The sequence below is a fragment of the Thamnophis elegans genome, chromosome 1 (assembly GCF_009769535.1).
Source record: "Thamnophis elegans isolate rThaEle1 chromosome 1, rThaEle1.pri, whole genome shotgun sequence".
Classification (NCBI taxonomy): Eukaryota; Metazoa; Chordata; class Lepidosauria; order Squamata; family Colubridae; genus Thamnophis; species Thamnophis elegans.
In genome coordinates, this window is record NC_045541.1 from 114,917,330 (window position 1) to 114,932,638 (window position 15,309).

General features: G+C 37.8%; 1 protein-coding gene across 1 annotated transcript in view; it reads left to right on the forward strand.

Moving 5' to 3' along the window:
- PSEN1 (presenilin 1) overlaps nt 1–9,870 on the forward strand; it is a 42,670-nt gene extending 32,800 nt beyond the window's left edge. The window contains 5 exon segments of the mRNA XM_032228543.1: nt 911–915; nt 4,826–4,939; nt 7,166–7,200; nt 7,202–7,292; nt 7,294–9,870. Coding sequence (XP_032084434.1) covers nt 911–915; nt 4,826–4,939; nt 7,166–7,200; nt 7,202–7,292; nt 7,294–7,320 — 272 coding nt within the window. The 3' untranslated portion in view covers nt 7,321–9,870.
- The last annotated feature ends 5,439 nt before the right edge of the window (nt 9,871–15,309 follow it).

The window sequence follows — 15,309 nt, forward strand, 5'->3', positions numbered from 1 at the left end:
TTTACTTGCTATAAAATATGTTACTTAATACCTGTGGGCATACATGGGCTGCAAAGGGGAAGGAAGCCATATCCCACATGTAGGCAGAGGTTGGGTGTTTTTAGGTAGTTTTGAAGAGATGGGTTTTTCTTTGAAAACGCCTGTCTTTGAACTTAAGCTATAATTTTCATGTTTCCATCTCAGAATAGGGGTAAGCTGAATTCTCAGTAAGCACAGTGAGTGAGTGTAGTGAGAGAGAGAGAGAAAGAGAGAGAGAGAGAGACTCAAGGGTTTTAGAGGGGAAAACCTGGGCCACAAGTTACCTATCTCAACCTTAAAATGCCATTTCTAGCCAAATTCTGATAATTATACTTAACAGCAGCAGCAGCTGTTATTTTCATCTTTGGCTATAGCACACTTGCTATGTTACGTTCCCCAAAGTGCTTATTTAAGTCACTCTTAAAATGAATTGAAAACTTCTCTTGATGAATGATAGGATAGCAAACATTCCTTGTGAGTTTGCTTTATAGAATTCAGCCAATTTACAGGAGTGAATTTCTTGGGAAGCTGTTTGAGCAGGTTTGTGTGGGTGCCTGAAGATTTCAGAGAGATTAGAAATTTAGATGTCTTGGGCTTCTATTCTGCTTGGTGTAAAGAAACCAAGAAGTGCAGACCAAACTATTTCAATGTCCTGCGCAAGGAATGAGAATAAGAAAAAATGCTTCATTTACTCATAGAGCCATAAAAAGAGAGTACTCTTTAATCCCACATGTGAGTAATCCATCTGTATTAGTTTCTCCTGGAAATCATGTCAAACCTTGGAATAAATGTCGCTCTCCCCATTGATATAAAAACTGACCTCTGTAATGCTGTTTGTAACAATCTATAGTCTAATGCAGTGGTAGTCAACCTGGTCCCTACCGCCCCATAGTGGGCGTTCCAGCTTTCATACTAGGCGGTAGGGGTTTGTAGCTCTGCTTTATAAATTTTATAAAGTAAAGTTACTTTATAAATCACCATTACTGTGGAACTGGTGGGCAGTTAGAAAATTTTACTACTAACAGAGATACAAAAGTGGGCAGTAGGTATAAAAAGGTTGACTACCTCTGGTTAATGCAGTGGTTCTCAATCTGTGGGTCGGGACCCCTTTGGGGGTCGAACGACCCTTTCATAGGGGTTGCCTAAGACCATTGGAAAACACATATTTTCGATGGTCTTAGGGACCGAGACACCAATATTATGGTTGGGGGTCACCACAACATGAGGAACTGTATAAAAGGGTCAGGTATTGCGAAGGTTGAGAACCACTGGTCTAATGGAAAGTGTGAGCTTACTTGTTAATCAAAAACTGTTGTGAATGCAGAATGATCTGTGTAATTATTTTCAGACTCGACAGAAATAGTTAATTTTAATGATCCCTTGCAACTTATAGCCAGAATTCCTCTTAATAATGAGTTTATTTTGGTAGAAGTAACGAAGCTGCATTTTGACATGCCTGAACAGATCTCTGCCATGGTGTTCCCAAGAGTAATGCTGTTGCTTTACCTCAGTTCCTTTAATCACTGATGAAGCTATTTCGATTTTTTTCTGTTCTTGTCGTAGAGTTTATGCTAAGTTTTAATTTTATAAATTCATTGCTCTGGTATTTTTAAAAAGAACAGATTGCTAGTTCATATTTTCTGCATCATAATTATATCTATTTTTGGTTTCATTGTTCATATCTTTGTTCTGCCAAAGATCCTTAGTGACCTTGAAAAGTTGTTGGGAAACGTGTTCAATGCAACCTTCAATTTCCCTTTTCAGATGGATGCTCTTTGTACAAAGGATGTGCAAGCTACTCTATGCACAAATCGTAATAAAAATCCAAGATTGAACATTTTCCTTTTCAGAACATAAAACAGATATAGGTGGTGGGTGGCAGGGAATATGGAGCAAAGGAAAGAAAGGCTTTATGGAAATCCAAGTGCCAGACAAGGCTAGTAAGATATGCTGTACTGGGATACCAGCAGTGGGAGGAGGGTTGGGTACATCTGGGTAAGCGGAGTGATGAAATTTGCCATGCTGTGATCATGTCCTTATTGATTAGACCTTTGGGGTGAAAGACAAGGGACATAAACCAGTACATGTGTCAATGGTAACAGATCAAGGGAGATTCAATACTGACTGTATTGAATCCCTGACCAGATGAAATCTTTTGTCAGTTTTAAAATGAGAGTTTCCTCTTTGCATGACACTAAGTTCTAAAGCAAATTAGCTTTACATAGAACAGATGCTATCAATGTAGAAGGCAGCTATCCTATTTTGGCTGACAGTGATCTTCCAAGCAATTGTCATCAGAGACCCTTGCTCCAGTATTCATTCTGGCATTAACTACTATTGCTACCAAGAAAATGTGCTGATAAACTGTTTCTGTGACATCTAGTCTCTAGACTGAGATTCTCAAACAGCTGTAGTATTCCTGTGTATAATTTGTTTTTGTTCTTTTTTGTTTTGTTTTATTAGAAATCTAAATCTTAATTTGAGCATTCTGGTGAGAGCTCAAGAAGATAGCTCATAGGAAACCTGTTCTGTACCAGTTGTCTTAAGGCCGTGATGGCGAATTTATGGCACGCATGCCACAGGTGGCACGCAGAGTCTTCTCTGTGGGCGTGCGCGCCATCGCCAGCTGCTCTTCTGAGTTCCCTTATGCGCATGCATGACAGTTGGTCCAGTGCACAGTCAGCAGCCAGCTGCTCTCTTCCGGGTTCCTGTGCTCCTGTGCTCGTATGCGCATATGCGCACTCCAGTTTCGCCACGGTGCCAAAAAGGTTAACCATCACTGCCTTAAGGGCACTGACAACTTCTCAGTATGGAATATATTCAGTGAGTATCATTCTGAGAAGAGGTGGCTCAGTTTAGTTCTAGTTAATGTCAGACACCTATCCTAGAATTGTAGTAGATCTGTTAGCTTTTTGTTGTCATGCACGGCTTCACTTTTCAAACTTAGTTGAGAAGATGATCTTTTTCCCATGTAAAGATACAGGTCTTGGTGCATATTGCCTAGTTTACTCAAGAGTTCATCTTTAAATTTATTTTTTTATTATTTATTTTATTAATTACACTTATATACCGCTTTCAGCCCTCTCTAAGCGGTTTACCAGATTTTTTAGCAAATTGAGTCAGCAAATTGCCCCCACAGTCTGGGTCCTCATTTCACCCACCTCGGAAGGCTGGAAGGCTGAGTCAACCTTGAGCCAGTGAGATTTGAACCACTGAACTGCAGATAACAGTCAGCTGAAGTGGCCTGCAGTACTGCACCCTAACCACCTGCGCTATCTCGGCTCCTTAAATCTGTAGTGCTCCTTTTCTGTAATCTTCCTTGCATAGTTTAGTTCTGTGAGAGGCCACGGCTTCAGTACTTTTGCTCTGGACAGTCTTTTCTGGTTCTGATTGCATAATTCCAATGACACCAGTGCACCCCTTGCTTTCACAGGCGGGCCAGAGACCAATGATTGTTGCGATCATTGCACACTTGGGCTGAAGGCTTTTCATTTCCACAATCATGTACAATTCCTCCTTCCACTTTGGAAGTGATTATTATGCATCAGTAAATGTTCATAATCAATCAAGGATGTACCTTAGAATTCCAAACATCATGATAGTGCTTAAGAATTTAGGATGGAAATCGATCCCTTTTGTTTTATGTTAATGAACTGTTTACTCTTAAGTGCTGCCAAGCTGTTCATTATCATACAAATAAAGGCAATAGATCAGTTGATAATCTGTAAACATAGGTTTAATTATAAAAATGCACTGTCAGTAGACACATATATCTTAAAACATAATAAGAATTTTGTAGGAGACATTGAGGCAGGTATATGCTCTTACACGTGACAATCTGTCATTTTGAACACAAAGTGCAATTTACCCATGTTTTTTCTCTCTGCAGAAAAACAGAAGTTGTTTTTCACTATAAAGTTGTAATAAATGCCTTTTCATTGGCTTTAACAAAGACTAATTTCCTTGATAACAGCATCAAAAGGGCAAAAGGATTAAGAGGAATCTTGTAGGCAGTATCTAGAACCATATTAGGTGTTTTGTGTAATAAAGAGGAAAAGTAATAATAGCAGGATTTGTTCAAGATAGTTGCATTCTCTGCTTCTGAGCAACAGCAGGGAGGGGATAGATTGCAATCCCTGGACTGTTTTTCCATTTGGTCTCAACAATCATCAACAGTGTGCCAGAGCTAGCTCATAGTGGGGTGGTGAGAACCAATCGTTAAATTTTTAGGAATTGTGGATGCTGGTTGAAGCAAAGCTGAGCTGTGATGCCTGTTGTGCAAATCAGCTGTTCTGTGACTAGGGATGTGGAAGTGGCACTGGGAGTTGGCAGAGTCAGTTCTTAAACACTTGGCAGAAAACTTGTTAGCACCGTATTTAAAATGATTCCTAATCAGTTGTCCTTGACAGACAATTGAATCTCAGTTTCTTAAGACAAAATATGAAAATAATCTTTTTGCCAACAGTGTGCATTGCTTCTTCCTTCACACACTTTGCTGGAGACAGCGAAGAGGTTTCATAGCCAAAATGATTTATTTATATCTTAGTTTACTTCCAGCTTATTTTCTTCATTAATCCATTTGAAATGTGGTAGCTAAAATATGTCCTGAAGTTTGTTCAGATACAAACATGTAGAGAACATCTCTAATTGAACTGATAGCAAAAATAGTAATAATATAGTACCACACTTTTAAATGTTCCATTTCTTCTTGGTCTTAATAAATGCAACCGTGACTAAACATAAGTTGCTTCATACAATGGTTTTAATTTCTAACCAGCAGGGTTTTTTCCCCCTTTGGCAGGAGGAGTTTAAGCTTGGCTTAGGAGATTTCATTTTCTACAGTGTTCTAGTTGGCAAAGCTTCAGCAACAGCCAGTGGAGATTGGAACACAACTTTAGCCTGTTTTGTAGCCATTTTAATTGTGAGTATATTTCCCCTTCTTTTTCTTGTTGATGCCGTAACTCAGAATACTTCAAACTTGGCAACTTTAAGACTTGGTGGACTTCAACTTCACAAGTCTTAAAGTTGCCAAGCTTGGGGACCCTTGCCCGTAACTAGTTTAAATATGTAATAATGCTCTTCCTTAGGAATTGTTTAAACGTATCAACTGGACAACTTCAGGATTTTTTTTCTTGCAGGTTTTTCTTTCTGTTTTTTTTTTTTAATAAATTATACAGTATTTCCAGCATGGATATCTGATAATTCCTCTCATCCTCTGAAACGTGATAGTGGATGATAGTTTCTGATTTTATCCCCACTTTCACAAGAAAAAGGAAAGTAAAAATCCTTGTCAGTTTCTGACTAGAAAAATACCATTCGCTAATAAGATGTTGCAGAAAAAGTTCAGCCTCTCCGAGAAGCCTCCATCTAGAGAAATTGCTAGTGCTGGATTGGAATGATGCCCAGACTTGAAAGTGAAAATCGGAACTCTACCTCAGAGAAGGAGGGCGATGAGAAGAACATTTTCCTCTCTTACTCTTTTAAAAAGCGAAGTCACCGGAACAGACCTATTTTGCAATCCTCAGGGTGATCATCATACAAGACCTGCCAGTGACACAGAATTGTAGAACCTGGAACAATGACCCTGATGCTCAGAGTTGGTCATAATTTTTTTAATATGTCAGGTGTCTCTGTCAGAAATTTCTTGACAGAAGGCAATAATAAGTTTTGGACAAATTTGTGTGTGTCTTTCTTATTATTTTGATTTGAGATAATGGTGTTTTCCTAATAAAGGAAGCCATAAAAAAAAACCTAGACACATCAGTGGTGTAGGACATGTAGGTTCCAAGGGAAAGGCACAAGAGTTCCAATTACAAACAACGTTTGGTTAAGAGGACAGACACCGGTAGCTAAATCCTGTGTATTTGGAATTACCAAATTATTTTCAATAAAATGAATTTCATAGGTAAAGGTAAAGGTTCCCCTCGCACATATGTGATAGTCATTCCCAACTCTGTGGGGGGGCGGTGTGCTCATCTCCATTTTAAAGCCAGAGAGCTGTCGCTGTGCACAGATGTCTCTGTGGTCATGTTGCTGGCATGACTAAACACCAAGGCGCACAGAACGTTGCTACAGAGCTCACTCTTCATGCAGCACTAGGGATTCGAACCGCCGAACTTTCTGATTATCAAGCTCAGCGTCTTAGCCACTGAGCCCCAGTACTGTCCAAAATTACTAAAACTCTTGCTTCCATGATAGACTATTCAACTCTTAATGAAAATGTGGTTACTAGTGTCTGCCTTATAGCAGAAATGTCTACATATGGGGTGGTAAAAGAAGTCACAATGCTAGGTGTGATTTAAACCTTCTGTCTTTTCAACATGAATTGTATGCATCACACCCACAGGCTGTGCCTGCCAACTTGACATACATGCAGATAACCCCTGGCTTATAGTATGATAGAAAATTAACCATCCAGTTTTATAAAATGCTTGGTGGGTTGCTTCTGATGTTTAGAGGAGAGTCTTTTCTCCCCATTATCATAGAATTTCTTACCGTGAATTTAGGCATGTCTGTCTTATTGGTTGAAAAAAAAAGTTTTCTACCCACTAAAGACTCCTGTCTCTCTTCAGATTCCTTGTAAACAGTTCTCTGCTATTCAGCACAGTGACAGAGGTGACAAAATGGAAATGTGGTTAAAAAAATCTGCCTCACTGCAATTTACATGGCAATTTCTCCATTTTGATTTTCTCACCTCGTTTATGAACAATCCTTGTTGGCAGTTTATCTCTGAAGGACATCCAGGATAGATTGTTGTCTCTGGAAGCAGGCAACTATCTACCCTGTTTCCCCAAAAATAAGCCCTCCCCAGATAATAAGCCCAATTGGGCTTTTGAGCACATGCTCTAAAATAAGCCCTCCCCTGAAAATAAACCCTCCCTGAAAATATTGCAATCCAGCAGCAGCCAGGACTATGCTTGCTGTCTCCTGCACCTCAAAAATAATAAGACCTCCCTGAAAATAAGGGCCAGGTGCTTATTTCGGAGTTCAAAAGAAATAAGAATCCTGTCTCTTATGTCAAGTATTACTGGTGTTCCCCGAAAATAAGATCCTGTCTTATTTCGGGGAAAACAGTAATACTTTGACATAAGAGCTCTTCCATACTGTGTAACTTATGTGATGTGTTTTCCTCTCTTTTTATTCCTAGGGCCTGTGCCTTACCCTGTTGCTACTTGCCATTTTAAAAGGCCTTACCAGCTCTTCCAATTTCTATCACATTTGGGCTAGTTTTCTATTTTGCCACGGATAACTTGGTGCAGCCTTTTATGGACGTAATTAGCTTTCCATCAGTTTTATATCTAGCACCTTTTCAGCTCACCACCTGCGGACATTTTATTGAATTTAGCAAATAAAGGAGGGCGAAACTATCTTCCCCTCATTTCCTAAAACAGCTGCTATGCTGGGCATTACTGGATTCTTCTTTGTAAAAATGGTCTCTTCACCTGTGGGTTTCTGCCATTGACTGCAGTCAGTTGCATCTCCTTCAAAGAACAGCTGCAGAAAAATACCGTTGTCCTCACCAGCAGCACGAGATTGCTCAGCCTGGGGTTCCCCCTTGCACCAACCAAGGATGCTCAGGATTCATCCACTGTTAAGCGGTATGATGATAAATCAAACCTGAACTGCCTGAGAAGTGAGGGTGAAGCCATGTCAGCTCTTGCTAGCCTGAGGCCACTCTGAGAAGAGCAATTGGGAGGAAAGAATGTGATCTTGTTTAAAGGGAAGGTGGGCGGAATCAAGCAAATAATGTCTTGCACTTTGTTTTAGGGTTTTTTTTTGTATCTTTTCTTTCCAATTCTAATTCTCATACTTGCAGAATAGCCTCTATGCTCCTTGCAGATCAGCACAGAACACACCCACACTTTCTTCTGCTGAAATTTTTTGGGGGAATTGTGGGTACAGTAGGGCATATCCTGGGATCTTTTGTGTAAAAACAAAATCTCTTTCTATTAAGCTATGTAATCTATTTCTCGATATCTCCCCTTCCTTAAGTATGCTGAATATCCTTTCAGCTTTTAGGTGAGTCTTATCATTTATACCACGAAGAGGTAAGAAACTAAAAACTAGCAAACAGCAGAACATTGCAATGAATCTTGGTTACTAACAACAAAACAAAAAACTCCTGACTTCATTTTTTTTTTTGAAACTTTTTTAATCCTTGGGGACCATTTTATTAAAAAAAAAATGTATATATGCATGCAGGTTGCAATATAAAATTAAAAAGAAAGATATATACTATTTAACTGTCTCCCAGGCCACAGTGAAGTCATCTTGTGGGAACGAAAAGTACATCTCAATTCAACATACCTATGGAATTGTCCAATAGGTTCTGTAATGATTATAATGTGGTTAACCTGCTCATAAAATCATTCAGAAAAAAAATGTGGGGTGGGGAAGGCGGCAAAGGAAGAGTAACTTACATTTTACTGGACAATATATGTGGTTCCTTGTTCAAATATCATTCCAGAAATTTCCTAATGGATTTCTGTTGATGTCCCCCCTACACTCAAACACCAAAAAAAAAAAAAAAAAATCAGTAATTGGGTGCTTTCCTTGAAACCCAATAGCATATATTGCCTTTCCTTAGTCAACACATCTTGAGAATGTCATCTTTTAGGCCTCAGAGGAATTGGAGCATTTATACATATCTGCCTAGCTTCTCCTAAAGCACTGATAGCCTCCAGCTACCTATTACATTCAGTCAATAAAATTTGAGATTTATCTATTCATGTATACCCCACACACAATGTTACGTTACTATTTTGCTCATACTGATACTTGAGCGTCTTCTTTGGTTTGTGAAGCTGGGATTGTAATAGAAGACTACCAAAGGAGAATGCCAAAGTCTGGTACTACTGCTAAGCTCATCCCGAGCACTCTAATATGATATTGCACGTCTGCAGTGCAACTGCTGAGAATTTTATTGCAGAGATCATTTGAGCCTGATCATCCTACAGTTGCTTGTTATCCACCCATCGAACTCTTCAGTCAGCCAATACAGAAGTCCGTATAGCTTCCACGTGAATTTCAAAGAGCTTTTGAAAACATATTTATTAAAAAAATAGGAATCTCCTCTGGCTTATTGAGCCATTTTTAAGCCCTAATTCTGAAGTTGTGAAACTGGCCATTTCCCCAACATAATGGTCCTTGTATTTTGAGATTTCTAGAATGTTGCCTCAAAGTTTTACTATTTCCAACACTTTTGGAAGGTAGTTTCGGGCATGTGTGGATTTCAACAACAGCATACACTGCAAACACAGCTCCTGTGATATAATACTTCTTTGTGCAAACTGTTCTTTATATTAGCAAAGTAATAATTTAGAGCAGAATTGCCTCTCCATTTCAGTGAAGGACCTGCCATACAGGTCCACACACGTCATCTCAAATTTTGCAGATGTGAACTCCCTATCTCTTTGAGAACTGAATCGTTGTCATACAGAACCTTAAATATGAGCATGTGTCTGCTTTACCCAAAATTACAAGGGCCAGTGATCTTAACAAACATAATCAACCCTAATATTAAATAACACCAAGTATTCCCTGTGGGTTTTTGAGTATGCATCTAAGAAATGTAAACAGGTTCACAAAAAAAAGGCTTGTTGCAGATTTTAAACTAGACTCAAAAGCAACCCTTTGGACATTTAGCAAGTATCAACTGGGTTACAAATAATTATGACTCAATCCCAAGCTTCCTGGAAATCAGTTTGAAACATTAGACATCAATACCTTCTGAAAAGCCACTCTGTATGTAGATAACTGTGTTGATCAGGCCCATAAGAGTTGCCTTAAGACTCCCTTAATACAGGATAACTTCTGTTACCATCACATTGTTTCGGATGGTTATGGGACTATTTAACAGAAGCTGCAAGTCAAAAAGTTTAAAAAATATAATATGAAGTGAGATTCTTGTACTTTTTTCCGCATTGGGCTTTAGAGAGATTGTAACTGAAAGCTGTTACTATCTATAGCAGGATTTGAAATGTCCTAATTTTCACTAATGTTTGATATACGATCAGGTGTGGTGTATTCAAATGCTAGTAATTACCTAACTTCTAAGGGCTGTAGGAAGCTGAAAAAGCGGAATATTTTAGTATAAAGCAGAATTTGGATGTCTTCAAAGGGATGTTCCAGCTGAGATTCTACTGTATTGTACATGTTGCTGATGCAGCAAGAGAAACAGTAGAATACATTAGGGAAAGATTTTTAGGAAAGATACATGAAGACCGATCACTTTTATTAATAAATTACTTTGCAGTAATGCATAAAGATCATCTACGAGAAATCCATAGCACACAAACCTGTACAGAGGTGTGATTTTTGTCTAGTATTATATGTTTACAAGTAAAAAATAGTGAAAATGCAATAGAATTGGATTTTTAGTCCTTTTTATTTTGTTTTTCAGGCACTGGTTTGTTGATTATACAAAATGAATGTGAATAAGCTTTTTTAAAAACATATTTTCAATTTAATTTTGACAGGTTTGCTATTTTCCTTGTATTTATCACTTATTAATAAATAACGCATGAATCCAGTGGTTCATTTATTCATTGTGCTGCCCTGTTTCCCTGAAAATAAGAACTCTCTGGATAATAAGCCCAATCAGGCTTTTGAGTGCATTTGCTAAAATAAGCCCTCCCAAAAAATATTGCACCACAGCAGCAGCCATGAGGTGACCACGCTCGCGTCTCCTGCACCTCAAAATAATAAGACCTCCCCAAAAATAAGACCAAGCACTTATTTTGGAGGTCAAAAGAAAATAAAATCCTATCTTATTTTCGGGGAAACACGGTAGTAGAAATTTTCTGTTTCAGAGGGTTACCGGTAATGTTAATTATAAACATCTTGTCCATATAAAAACACCCCACTTCATATGTATGTGTGTGTGTGTATGTATGTATGTATATATGTATGTGTGTGTGTGTAGAGAGATAGAGAGAGATAAACATGCTCAATTTCTTCCTGTCCTCTTCCTGGTAAGGAATAAATACATTTTTTTAAACTGAGGATATTCTATTCATGGAGATATTTGTTTCAATTCAAGTATATTAAAGTCATTAAACATTGCTAAATTACCAGCTGCAGTGATTCACTTAACAACTGTGGCAAGAAAAGTCATAATACTGGCCAAAACTCATTTAACAACAATTTTGAGCTCAGTTATGGTACTGTCCAAAGCCAGACTTGGAAGTTCTTTATTAAACTGTTTGGCATGTTAGCCCCACCTGCACTGTAATTATTGTGATTATGTAAGTAAACAAGCATAAGAATAAATTGAAAGTTTGAAATCCTAATCCTAACATCAATCACTCTAGAACTGAATTTAAGACAGCACATACGTAGGATCTGATTTTAAAATTTGCAGCTAAGAATCCAAATACAGATGTGTTATTATAACTATCCCAAAGGAATTGTTTCAACACATTTTACAAAATCCATGTATGAAAGCTGCTTCTTTAGAGACCCTGATTTAACCCATTATTTTGAAACCACAGGAGACATAATTAAGACTGAAAAACTATTTGCATTCAACAACAAAATAGATTTATTAGGACAAAACATATAGGTCATGATAGAAATGCTTAATATAGACTCTTAAATATAAAAAACTGTTTCTATTTTTCCCTCCTAATATATAAACATAGTGCCAATAAAGGTAATTTCATTATTTATATATAATACAGAATGGTTTCAGACTAGGGCAAATTTATCCTATATTCAATACCGCAAGAGGATAGAATCCAACAACTTCAGGACACAATACAATACAATAGCAAAGTTGGAAGGGACCTTGGAGGTCTTCTAGAACAACCCCCTGCATAGGTAGGAAACCCTAAACCATTTCAGACAAATGGCTATCCAACATCTTAAAGACTTCCAGTGTTCGGGCATTCACAACTTCTGGAGGTAACTGTTCCACTGATTAACCGTTCTAACTGTCAGGAAATTTCTCCTCAGTTGTAAGTTGCTTCTCTCCTTGATTAGTTTCCACCCATTGCTTCTTGTTCTACCCTCAGGTGCCTTGGAGAATAGTTTGACTCCCTCTTCTTTGTGGCAACCCCTGAGATATTGGAACACTGCTATCATGTCTCCCCTATTCCTTCTTTCTATTAAACTAGACATACCCAGTTTCCTGCAACCGTTCTTCATATGTTTTAGTCTCCAGTCCCCTAATCATCTCTGTTGCTCTTCTCTGCACTCTTTCTAGAGTCTCCACATCTTTTCTACATCGTGGCGACCAAAACTGAATGTAGTATTCCAAGTGTGGCCTTACCAAGGCATTATAAAGTGGTATTAACACTTCACATGATCTTGATTCTATCCTCTGTTATGCAGCCTAGAACTGTGCTGGCTTTTTTTGCAGTTGCTTCACATTGCTGGGCTCATATTTAAATGGTTGTCCACTAGGACTCCACGATCCCTCTCACAGTTACTACTATTGAGCAAGGTACCACCTATACTGTACCTGTGCATTTCCTTTTTGTTGCCTAAATGTAAAACCTTATTCTTTTCACCACTGAATTTCATTTATTAGATAGTTAGATAGATCTAACCCACATTCTTCTACTTTAGTGGTAGGTTATGGTCTACCTTATCAAATGCCTTACTGAAGTCCAAGTAAATTATATTGACAGCATTCCTCTGGTCCATTAATTTTGTCACATTGTCAAAGAATGCAATAAGATTAGTCTGGCATGATCTGTTTTTGATAAACCCATGTTGGCTTTTGGCTATTACTTTGTTTGCTTCTAGGTGTTCACTAATTTGTTGCTTGATTATCTTTTCCAGAATCTTTCCTGGTATTGAGGTCAGGCTGATAGGTCTGTAGTTTCCTGGATTTATTTTTTCCCTTTTTTGAAGATGGAAACCACGTCAGCTCTTTTCCAATCCTCCGGTAGTTCCCCGGTGCTCCAGGATCTCTGAAAGATATAGTTCAGTGGTTCTGAGATCTCGTCTGCCAGTTCGTTCAGAATCTTCCCCATTGAACCAAAGAAAATCACTTCTAAGGAACGAATGGAATTAACACTGTTCAGCAATGCTACCCTATCCATATTGACCCAAAAATAGACCTTTTGAAGTTCTGTGCAACTTACATAAGTATGTAGTAGCGCAAAGCAAGCTTTTTGTTGTAGGGAGAATTGTATGTACCACTGATTCCCACAAAATTGTTTATGACCTTTACAGGAAAATTATAGTCAAATATTATTTATTCAGTATACAATTGGAACTCATCCTGCAAGGTAAAATGTTACAGCTCTTCCAGGGTATTAGGACAGGATATTGTATGTCTTCTCTATCAATAATAAGTTTGAACATCCACCCAAGATCTTTTGGAGCTACATTATACCCTGATGTTTCACAATATTGATGAAGTACAATAATACTGTCCAAAATTGTCAGTAAAGTATATACTTGACATCATAAATTTGGGAAGTCTTTTGCTAATTTGGTTTCTTTGGTTAATTGGTTTTTCGTATCCAATGCAGTTGGATACCATACTGAACATAGAACACAGAATATTAGAGTTGGGAGATGTTTATTTTTTCACTGTCCTTGAAGATTTTCTCATTCAATCCCCTGCTTTAAGCAGGAGACCATATACAATTGCAGGCAAATAGGCTCTTTTTGAAAGCCTCCAGTGATGGAGTACCCATAATTTCTGAAGGCACGTTATTCCATTAGGTTGATTGCTCTAACGGTTAGAGTCTAACCATTAGGAATTTCTTCCTAGTTCTAAGTTGCGCCTCTCCTTGGTTAGTTTCCGTCCATTAGTTCTTTGCTTGCCTTCTGCTGGTTTGGAAAATAGTTTGAGCCTCTCAAATATTGGAACACTGCTATCACTTTAAAACCTGTGGACTTCACCCCCAGAATTCTGCAGCCAGCATGGCTGACTGGGAGATTCTGGGAGTTGAAGTCCACAGGTTTTAAAGTGACCAAGATTGGGCACTCCTGCCCTAAGCCTTCTTTTCATTAGACTAGATATAATTCCTGTAACCATCCCTGTATGTTTTAGCCTCCAGTCCCCTAATCGTTCTTGTTGCTGTTCTCTGCAATCTGTCCAGAGTCTCAACATCTTTTTTATAGTGTGGTGACTAGAACTGGATATAGTATTCCAAGTGTGGCCTTACTGAGGCTTTGTAAAGTGGTACTGGAAACATACTGTACATTGGTTAGCTGACTAAAGTAACTTTTCTGTTGTGATATTTCAGTTCATGCTACCAAAGAATATACATAAATTGATTGAAATTGTATCTTTTGTGATGATAAATATTATTTCTATGTGTCCGATTCTGCTTGGACAAGACAGATGAATTTTTTTAGCATTTTCTTCTTATATAGTATGTTTGTAGCTCTAAGTTTAGCATTTTCAAATTGTACTGTTTTAAGATGACGTGTGTGTTTGTGTATAAAAATTTCAATTGATATTTTTCTGCACATTATTCCAGGCATCTGATAGGTAGACAATACAATTTACATATTTAATTAATAAACCAGATCAGAAGTTGTAAGCTGTAATTTCATTTGCAAAAATAATGCTATGACTTCATCAATACATCATCTTACTATGTAGTAATTCTTGGCAAGGAAAACCAATAATTCACTTTTACATGATCTAAATTATGCTTAACTATAAATAAGCTTATCTTCCTCCATATAAATATCCTCTTTAGGGAGAAGACACTCCCTAACACACTTTTAGCTAGTTTTCATCTTCTACTTAAGAAGCAGCTGGAAATGGTTGCTTACTGAGTAAATGCATCAAGTGAGCAAATCAGGAATCTTACCCTGACAGAATCATAGAATTGGAAGTACCGTTAGGTCATCAAATTTAACTCTTGCTTAGTTGTGGGATTCAGTTAAAATAACCCCAGTAGCCCCTGCCAGAACACTTTTATTGAAACTGAATCCACACATGCTTTTTCTGCTGTTCTACGCTATGCTAAGCATTGTACATTCAACTTACCTATTTTTAATGTTAATTGAGGCAATTTAAATTCCTTCTTATCCTGCAAGGAAACATTCATAGAGCTAACAATCTCTGTAAAACACTATTCAGTAATCAAATGAACCAATCGCTAGTTAGAAAATCCCAGGAAATATTAAAACATAAGCTGCCTGCTGTCCTAGTGTTTTTATTTCTGCATTTCTTTCTGAACCTAAGGTAATCATGGACTAAAAAAAATCACAAGGAACATCAAATAAAAACCAGTGGAGAATAGATGATGCCTTGTTTGACATGATCTACAAAGCTGTAATTCTCAGGTACTGAATTCTCAGATCTCAGATCCTATG